General features: G+C 46.8%; 1 protein-coding gene across 1 annotated transcript in view; it reads left to right on the forward strand.

Annotated features, from left to right (window-relative positions):
- The first annotated feature begins 2589 nt into the window (after positions 1 to 2589).
- LOC108787640 overlaps positions 2590 to 10606 on the forward strand; it is a 73089-nt gene continuing 65072 nt past the window's right edge. Inside the window, exon 1 of the mRNA XM_018557243.1 lies at positions 2590 to 2692. Within this exon, the coding sequence (XP_018412745.1) occupies positions 2590 to 2692 (103 nt within the window). The remainder of the gene's footprint in view (positions 2693 to 10606) is intronic.

Consider the following 10606-nt stretch of genomic DNA (forward strand, 5'->3'; position numbering starts at 1 on the left):
CGAGACCTCCGCCTCCAAGAGCTTACTATCTGCCTCCTCCAGTCTCGGCAAGGACAACCCCCCCAGAAGCCCATCCAGGCGAGCCGAATCATAGCCCGGAATCCTGGAGTAAAGGTTCTGATAATAGGAGTAGAATTCCTGTAGGATGGCCTGCGGTTCGGTGACTCTATCCCCCCTGTCAGTCAAAATACATGGAACAGTCGTAAGATTCCTCTGATCCGCAACCAACAAGGCCAGGAATTTTCCATTTTTGTCCCCCCGTTCAAACAGCGACTCACGCAGTTCCCTTAGGGAGCATCTAGTCATCTCAACGTGTGTGATACTCCTCACACCCCTCGGCCAGGACAACGAGCCGTACGCGCCACTGCGCAGGCACGGCGCGAGACTCCTCCCACTCTCGTCCGGCGTCCGGCGGTGTCAATGCGCAGGCGCGCCTCGAGACTCCGCCCACTCACCCGAGTAGTCGGCATAAAGCCGCGATCCACGTTTTGATCGGCGTCCCACTATTGTTGAAGCAGGACGCTGATCAAACCAACAGCCCTACTGCTCCAGGATCCACCACTGAAGGAGAGTTGCTGCGGACGTCCCTCCATACCTGCCATAGCCACAAACAGCAAGTATTGCTACCATAGCCATAGGGCTATGGTAGGGAGATCTCCACAGCAGTTCCTACATGCCTAATCAACTGTATGCCTTACTGCAACCTAACCTATCGCATAAATATATGCCTACACAACTACTTGCCTTACTGCAACTTAACCCATAGCATAACCATATGCCTACTGAACTGTCTGATTCACTGCTACTTAACCTAACGCATAGCTATATGCCTAATCAACTGTATGCCGTACTGCAACTTAACCTATCGCATAGCTAAATGCCTACGCAACTGCTTGTTTTACTGCAACCTTAATCTATAGCATAACCATATGCCTACTGAACTGTCTGATTTACTGCACCTTCACTTATCGCATAACTATATGCCTAATCCACTGTCTGCTTGGTAATCAGTTACACTGCCTCCTAGCTATACGCCTGTTTATACTGTCTGCCTTGTTACAGGTGAACCTCAAATATCTCTGGGTTCAAGCTAGTTGCTAAACCGACCCATAAACTACCCACCTGCTTCACCCGGGATACCTACCGTACGGGTGAAACGCAGGCTGAGGTGTGCTAAACGGGGTATGATGTGAAGCAGCTCTCTCCAAGCCTTATCAATATCCTGGGCATCGGAGGTAGAGCTGCGATCTGATACCGTTCCCTCTAAAAGCAAAGCCAAATCCACAGCTGCGGTCCAAGGACCTTGTTAACCCCTGGGAGTGTATTACAACGTGATGGAGGTTAAGCGCCCTTCGTGCCACCCGGAGCGCCTCCAAGGATGTCTCCCCAGGGGAGGTTGCGAAGGCCGCAGCAGACTCCGATTCCGTCTTCTGAAGTTCATCTAGAACTGCATTAAATTCTACCCGGGAAGCCTTGATAGCGGACATGAATTCCCCACATATATTTGCCTTAAATGCATCCCAGACAACATTGGTAGGGGCAGTACCCTCATGTAATTCTCAATATCTCTCCATAGCAGGGAGCACTCTGCTGGATACCATCTCCACGCTCAGCCAACTCGGTGACAACCTCCAACACCCGGGACTCCTATGGCCCGGTAGCAACAGGGAAACTGTGAGCGGGACATGGTCCGACAGACCACCAGGTCTGCCCCAACCACCAGGTTAAGTAGGTCCCTGTTACCAAAGGCCATATCTATTCGAGCCGATGAGCCATGAGTGTGTGAGAGATGTGAGTATGCACGGTGTCCCGGGTTTTTCCACCTCCAGACTTCCTCCAACCCAGCCGTGTCCGCCCAGGATATAAGATCTATCCCAGCAGGCCTGGCTACATTAGAGGAGTCCAGGGAGGGGTCTAAAAAAGTGAAGTTGCATGTTCCCACATCTCACATCAGGGCATCTACGAGCAGCGGCCATGATTTTATCCCTGTCCCTGTAGTTCAGGAGGCGAGCCAGAAATGGACGCGGAGGGGCCCCTGGCGGTGCCCTACCCGTGGGAACTCGGTGGGCACGTTCAGCCACGAAAGTAGGGGGCAGCTCATCCAGCCCCAGGACCCTCTTAAATTAGTCCTCAGCAAACTTCACCGGATCCGCACCCTCTTCACCCTCCGGCATCCCAACAATGCGCACATTGTTCCTACTCATGCGGTTTTCTGCATCATCGACTTTGGCAGCCAGGAGATGGACAGTGCGCTTCAGTTCTGTAAGTGTAGCAGTATTTCCATGCACCTTGTCTTCCACCTCTGACACCCTGGTTTCTGCGGTTGTGATGCGGGTACGGATCTTATCCAGATCATGGCGGATCAGAGTGCACTCTGCCGCCAGATGATCAATTTTAGCTGTGAGGGTGACTTGGCATCCCTCGATCGCCGCCAGTATGGCTGATGTCCCTAGTCCGGCTGGTACTGGTGTATTTGGGTCCCCGGGCATAGAAGTCTGCGGCGAGGCAGCATTCACCCCCTCCGCGGCACCTTCCTCCATGTCCAGCCACTGTACAGGAGACGCAGGGACGGAAGCCGGCGAGGCCAAGATGGCGCCGGCTGATACCACGCCTGGGCCCTTTGCCTTACGAGCGGATCTCCGAAGAGCTGCGGCCCGCCTACGAGACTTAGCGGACATAAGTCTGGTCCCGGGTAAGTCCTGCACAGGATGGGGGACAAGTGGGGCACTGAAATTTCGCCAGGCAGGAGAAAAATCAGGATACTAGCACTGGAAGCAGCGGAGCTCCACCAGGCACGTGTGGTCAGCTTCACATCGTAGCCACGCCATACAGATATGCATTTGAGCCCAGCAATAAACAGATTACTATTTGTATGTGATTTAGAGAAAGCTGTTCCACATGAGGTAAATCGGGCAGACTTTTACTTTATATAGTTACATACCGTAGTATTTGAGGTTGAATAAAGACATAAGTCCATCAAGTCCAACCTATTGCATGTATGCCTTTATGTTTATGTTGTTTATGGTATAGTAATATCAGTATTGCCTTGAATTTGCATCTTTATAGTTATTTTTGACTACAGAATACAATACCTTTTTGATTCTGCACATAGAGTTTTATTTGTATATCGGTCAGAAGGAGTCTTTGGCAACAATAGCCATTGTATTGTTCCAGCAGAGATACTGCACTGTCTTCAGAAACAAGCCTTATAAATATGATTGCAATGCTTTTACTAAACCACTGCTATCACTGCCATCACCTTTTGCTGGAGTTGTGAGGCCAACGTCCCAAAAAGCAGTGCAACTTTCAGATACTTCCTTTGTGTAACATAGGGTAGTATATGCACATCCTTCATTCAGATTTACTAATTTATATATCAAACACATATTTAGATACTTAAAGGAGAACTATGGGGTCAGTGTAACGGGAGGCCACAAACTAGCGTCCTCCCGTTACCCTAAGCTCAGTATACCGCGAGCTACAGCTCACGGAACACATTATCCCTCATCCTTCCATTACCCCTCTCTGCAGTTGGACACACATAGTTGCCATTCCGCAGCCAGTTCCATATGACACATAGTGCAACATTGTCACGTTCTCAGACTCCATTACATTAGGCTGTAGAGCTCCTGTGTATTTTTTCTTTTGACCCCCAGTTGAGAATACCCTTGTCCCCAGATGCAGTACTCACAGAAGTAGTTATTGCAGCATTGAACAGATCCTGAGTCCTTGGATGCCTTTTAACTATTTATTGAAGAACTGTGTACTGAGAAGAGATAGATATGGCTTGAATACCCAAAATAGTAGTAATAATAGATCTTACACATCTTGAATGGCATACAGTCCCTGGTGGAAGGTCCATCTTCTCCCTCTCTATAGGCCAGAAGTGTCTCCATTCCCACAGAGGTTCTAGTGTGTACTCTGCTTCAGGTCAGACTGTAGCCTGGACGGTTCCTGTGGTCCTCCAGTGTCCCCATGACCTTAGTTAACAATGGGTAGAAAATTCAGCAAAGTCTATTTAGCACATATTATTCCATGAGGGTAGGTCTTGAGAGCTTAGCCCTCAGGCCTGGGCAGTGGCGAAGCAACTGAGCAGCAACCTCCCTACATCTGTATGGGTCACAGCACATAACCTTGAGCCTTCCAGATCCCAAAAACAAGTATTTTGGTTTTGCGACTAAATCTCCAGTAGAGAAAATTGCAATGTATTTTCGTCATAGTTTTAGTCCTATTGACTTAGTTTCTATTTGGTTTTCATCAGTGAAAACATGCAGATGACGAAAACTATGACGAAAGCTTTAAGTCGACTAAATTAACACTGCTACTGTGTCTGTGTTGTGTGCATGGACAGACCTCTTAAAATGGACAAGTAATGTCATTCATTCTGGAGATGTAGAAAAAAACAAAGCACAGCGGGCATGAGTCATGCATGCTTCACTTTGTTTTTACTAGTGAGAGGAGGCAGAGGCAAGACCAGGACCAGAAAGGGGGACCGGGGTGCTGGGTGCCACCTGGGACGATCTCAGTGTTCTCGGCACATGGCACTAGGACACAAGCAGCCAGTGCCAGGTGCATTAGTTCCTCTGTGCACCCGGCAGAAGCAGAGTTATCTCTGCCGGACAAATGAATTAGAGTCCTGGCAGGGATGTGAGAGCTGTGCCTGCTGCTGGAGTCTGCATATGTAAGTGCCTTCTTTTCCTGTACTGCCAATCTGCCAGTGCCACCAATGCAAGGTGGGAGAGCTTAACAATACCACTGACCACCAAGCAATGCAAGGGGGAAGGGATTAATTAACCCCCTTGCATTGGTGGGTGGTCAGTGTCATTATTAATTAACCCCTTCCCCGTTTCATTGGTGGGTGGTCATTGGCATTGTACATTTCCACTGACCACCCTGCAATGGAGGGTGGGGGAATAGGTTCATTAATAATGACACTGACCACCAATGCTGGTTGTTATTATCATTATTATACAGCATTTATATAGTGCCAACTGTTTGCACAGCGCTTTCCAAAATGTGAAGGGGAGACAGTAAAGTTACAATACAATAGGATTAGAGGGCCCTGCTTGTGAGAGCTTACAATCTTTACTGACCACCAAAGTTGGGGGTATTTTTGCTTCCACTGGCACCAATATTGTGGTTATTATTGCATCCATGGCACCAATGCTGGAGGCTATTTTTGCGTCCACTAGCACCAATGCTGGGGTTATCATTGCGTCCAGTGACACCAATGCATGGAGTTATTTTTGCCTCCACTGGCACAAATGTTGGGGGTTAATATTGCGCCTATTGAACCAATGCTGTGGGGTTTTTTCCATCCACTGGCACCAATGCTTGGGGGGTCACAGTTTTATATCTTTGTACTGGGCACCAGATGACCATGTCTCTGCACTGGGAAGAGGAGCAATGGGCAGGAGGAGGAGGGCAAAGAGGTGCCCTCAACATTGTTGGACACCGCTGCCACCACCAGGATTTCCCATAGAACTGGAGACCAGCCTTGCCACCAGAGGAGTAAATGTTTGTATGTATGTGTTTTTATATGTGTACGTGAATATACTCAGTGTCACTGAAATGGTTGACATGTGCACCTGGCTCCCACCTGTCCACTATTCCACTGATGTTGACAGTGCCTGTAGGTGGCAGCCAGGTGCACTGTCAGTGTCACTGGAATAGTGGATAGGTGGGAGCCAGGTGTGCACACCTTGCCAGAGACATTCTCATCTATACACCATTCCAGTGAGTTACAGTGCCTGTAGTTGGCAGTGTCAGTGTCACTGGAAAGGCGTGAGCACCTGGCTCTCACTTATACACCATTCCAGAGACACTGAAAATCCAGAGGCACTGTTAGTGCCAATGGAATGGTGGATAGGTGGGAGCCAATTGAACTGTCAGTGTCACTGGAATAGTGTACACACATTGCCCCTTGATCCCACCTGTCCACCATTCTGTAGACTCCAGACCTATCGCTTAAGCGCCTCCCACAAAGTGAAATAGCTAATAGCAGGCAGGCTATTGCCTGCTACTGCCTTCTATCAATTAGCAGAGGAGTGGACCTGAGAAAGTTCTCTCTCAGGTCTGCTGCTCTGTGATCGACATCAGTCAGTGGGCGGAGCAATAGCCAGAATCTGGCACCCAGATTCCTATAAGGCCCTCTGCTCGCAGACCCCCACAACCACCAGACCAGGGTTGTGGGGAAGAGGCCCTTGTCCTCATCGACATGGGGACAAGGTGCTTTGTCAGGGGGTCCCCCTTGGCAAAGCACCCTCCCCATGTCAAGGGAATGTGGCCTGGTATGGTGCGGGGGGGGGGGGGGCGCACTTTCGCCCCTCCTTTTCTGCCCTGCCAGGCTGCTGCTTGGATTAGGGTCTGGTAAGGAAATTTATGGGGGACCCCACACTTTTTTTTCTTTTTTGGCATTGGGATCCCCCTAAAATTCCTACCAGTCCTAAAGGGTCTGGTATGAATGGGGGAGCCGCATGTTGTATTTTTTATTGTTTATATGGACTTTTAAAAGTTAAAAACACTTCTGCATTCTGTGACAGTTGTCCGCTTCTTTGTTGGCATTTAGGATGCGAGTCCCGAATGTCAGCAAAGAGGCAGAGAGAGCTGTTACAGAATGATGCACAGCTCTGAGCTTCTATGTTTACATTCTGTAACAGCTTTCTGCTACTTTGTTGACATTCAAGATGCGAGTCCCGAATGTCAATAAAAAGGCAGAGAGAGCTGTGACAGAATGACACACAGCTGTCCTGCTCCTTTGTTCCATTCCGGGAAATATTTTGGGTGCATCCGAATTTTGTTATTGAACTTTGGAAATTGGTATTTCTGTCATTCACAAGCATCCGAACGTCTAGATTTACAGAAATACTTACGAATGTCAATTCGAAACGAAACAAATTGCCCATGTCTAGTGCCACAGTATTAATCCAGTCGCCAAATCTAAAGGGGTCTCTATTGGTATACATAAACAATGCCTCCTTAAGGTAGTGGATTCCAGGATCGATCCATTGGGGAGATATCTATTTTTGAAGGTGACTTTCACCACAAAAAACTATACAATTGCTAATATGTACTTACCTAATTCGTCCCAGGTCCATTCATTTTTTACAGTATTTGTCAGTTTTGGAGTCTTATTCTGAGAGACCTATTGTCATAGGTGTTGACTGAATTGATTCCTCCACTGGTAAGAGCTCAATTTCCTTTGCGGACCTCAATAAATTATGACGGAAACTTGCTTCATTGTGGCTTATGGACCTATGGCGAACCCTACATCCTAGAGACACTGATTATACATTTTTTTTCTCCGGTACATAAGACCCATAGTAGAATTGACTATATTTTTGTTTCCCAATCAGCCTTGGAAGCTCACCCGTCGGTTGCTATAACAGCTAAAGTCTGGTTGGCTGCTGTGAAGCTATAACCAGGGTCAAAAGCATTATGGGTCAGTGCCAAGATTGGCCAGTAGAAAATATGTCCTTTAATTTATCAATTCAAGCAAACTAGAATTCTGGGAAATCACTGTAAATTCATGTCCAGATAAATCTGAAGGTAGGTAATAACTGGATTATTAAATATTTGCCACATGGGACATTCGCTGATAAGGATACCATTGAATCAGCAGTTTTGTGTTTAACAAAATTTAAGAAAAAGGCCTCTAACCATGTGGCAAGGTGGAACTTAAAAAAGCAGGTGATTTAAAACTTTCCACAGTATGTGGGAAGCTTTAAAACAAAAACCCAATTTCTCCATGCAATGGACTTTATTTTTAGCATAGGTACTCTCCATCACAGACAATGGTAGTGTGATGGTAGCATGACTATTGTGGTTCTAACATCAAAGGAAGAAACTATTGTGAAGCCAACAACAGCTTCTTCCTTTACTCTTAAACTTACCACTGGCTTTAATCAATGGGTTCAGTATATCAACAAACCTGTTCATTGAATTATAGAGTATTATTAAGCACGTTTGCTTGAAACGCATTAGAGAAGTCCTTTTTTTGATGCCTACTGGATATGCTTAAGTGATATTAAAAAAAAAGCCACATATCTACATTGAGAGTGCCAATGGTCAGGCAGCTAAGATAATCTGTCTGTGTCGTTAGCTGCAGCTCTAGCCCTCTAGCTGTGGGTTAATGAATCTGGCCAAAGTGTGTTTCAGCTTGTGCTCTGGCGGCCGGTTTATCTCTCACCTATTGAGTGTGCTTCTGCCTCATGCAGGTGACACAGGGATTGGCCTGTGTCCATGGAGGCGCTCTATGTAAACATCATCAGCCTGTTCCTCAGTGTTTGCAATAGTGTTTCCTGGCTGAACACGTGCACTCTCATTTGTTTTGTTTCTGGACTGACCTTGGCATTGTTTCTTGGATTCTTACTTGTCTACTACCTGCCCTGACCTCTTGCTACATTTACCGGATACTCCTTGTCTGCTGCTGGCCCTGACCTTTCGCTTCATTTTTGGATTCCACTTCAGCTCTCACCTTCCACTGCACTATGCTACGTTTACTCTCTGGGTCCATAGCAACATATACAGCCAGAGTATATAATATAAATCCTGGGGGCATCCAAATACTTAAAGTGACATTAAACCCTCAGATTTTTTAACATAAACCAATACTGTAATGTGTGCCTTACTGTAATCCATGGTTGTTTTCCTTCTCTTTGCTGATGTTCCTTTTAAATCCTCATTTCTTCTCATGCTTGGGGAGAACTTCCCTTTTCAGCTCAGGGCCTCTTCCTGTAGTGCTGGCTCAGGTTTCAAGCCTATACAAACGTATACACAGACACCGTGTATCCATTCCTGAGACAAGGCAGTCTGCTGCAAAACAGAAGTTCTGCAGAGCATGAGAACAGATACAGATTTAAAAGGATTGTAATTCATGCAGAGGTGTGACTTTGGCATTTAGAGAGCGTAGCACTTTTAAAGTGTGTTTCCTGCATATAACAAATTTTGCGCCTTTCTGCGCTGAAATTCGTTTAGAATCACCGTTCTTTTCTCAGGAGTGTTCAACCCCATTTAATAACAATATCTTTCAAGCAAGTGGCTTCATGATCGCTAAACCCCACAAAATATCAGAAATAAGAAATAAATCCCTGCCAGAGGAGGGGAGAGAAGGAAGAGGAAAATGAAAAATTAAATGAAAAAGGCTGGCGAAGGAAGGAAAGCAAGAAGAGTAGAATAAACAGAGAGAAAGGTAAGGGTAGAAAGTAGAGGAACGAAAAAGAGTATAGAAAAACCAAGAATGAGCATCCCAAAAGTGCCCACAGAATGTGAGTGCCACAGGATGAAAGAGGAATCAAACAGTAATATCAGGGGTCTAAACCCAAAACACTCACTCTAAAGGGCCAAAGCCCAGTGAATGTAGGCCTAGGTAGAAAAGTAGCAGAAGACCGCTAACCCCCCACAAGAACCGGGACATAATCCAATGGTCACAATGACCGGAGATAATTAGCAAAATTGAAAGGCACATAATGCAATGGGAAAAAAAGTCTCACTTCCACAGCTGCAGAGGATGCCTCCCTTGTAGGGAGCTGCTGTACATCCTGTTTCAACTCCTGAATCCAACGGTGCATCTATTCTCTCTTAGCAACCAGAATTTCAGTATGTGGTTTAGTGGGCAAGGAGCAAAGAAAGGTGCCGATGTCTAAGTGTTCAGCTGCAGCAGTCACAAACAGTTAATTTCTTCCCTCTCCCTCCAGAGCCTGCAATTTGAGCTGCCCGTCTCCGCTATCTCGGCTGCACTCTGAGTCCAGTGATGGTGAATGGAGAGGCCCAGCTCAGAAAGGGAGGAAGGAGGCCCCATCTTAGGAGATGGCATGCGCCACCAGCCTAATGGTGGTGTGCTTGAGGTGCAGAGTCTAAGGAGTCTGCAAACACAAGTAAGCAGGAATGTGAATTTCTCTTGTAGCACTGGGGTTTTGGATACACAGGAACAAGAACCTCGGGGAGCATTGAAGGACAGGGGATTAAGAACACTGGGAGCTCTAAAGGCATACCTTGGGCACACAGCTGCAGTAATACCAGTAGTTTTCTACACAAGGTACACAGTACACAAGGCCCATTGATGCTTTTTAGAGTATGGAGGAGGCCCATGGATGCAGGTATGCTCGGTGCTCTGTCGGTGTACACATAGATACAAGGGCCTTAGGTGGTACAGGAACTAGGAGGAAGGAGCAAGAATACTAGGAATCACTAAGAACCTGGAACCAGAACTTCTCTTAGGAACACTGTGGGTTACAAGGTTACAAGGAACAAGAAACTGGAACATCTCTCAGGAACACTGGAGGTTACTAGGAAATGGAACTAGAGATATTCTATGGGACAAGGAACATTGGGAATCACAAGAAAGTGGGGCCTGGTGCAGGGAATACAAGTGTGGCTCAAGCAAGGATACGAGAGTTAAATGGCTTAAATTGAAATGCAGGCTGCCAGCCTGAGAGAGCAGTGGCTGTGTAGCTGATTACATCAAACAGCAGGGATACCCATAGCTTCCAGGCCAGTGCAACAACCACAAAGAACAAACTATTATTGAGTAGGACTACAAGTAATAGAACAGACACAGGAAACCGGTGAGCCTCACATGTCAGAGAAACCATAGGTCAATGTGAAT

The sequence above is a fragment of the Nanorana parkeri genome, unplaced genomic scaffold (assembly GCF_000935625.1).
Source record: "Nanorana parkeri isolate BGI_ZX_2015 unplaced genomic scaffold, ASM93562v1 scaffold276, whole genome shotgun sequence".
Classification (NCBI taxonomy): Eukaryota; Metazoa; Chordata; class Amphibia; order Anura; family Dicroglossidae; genus Nanorana; species Nanorana parkeri.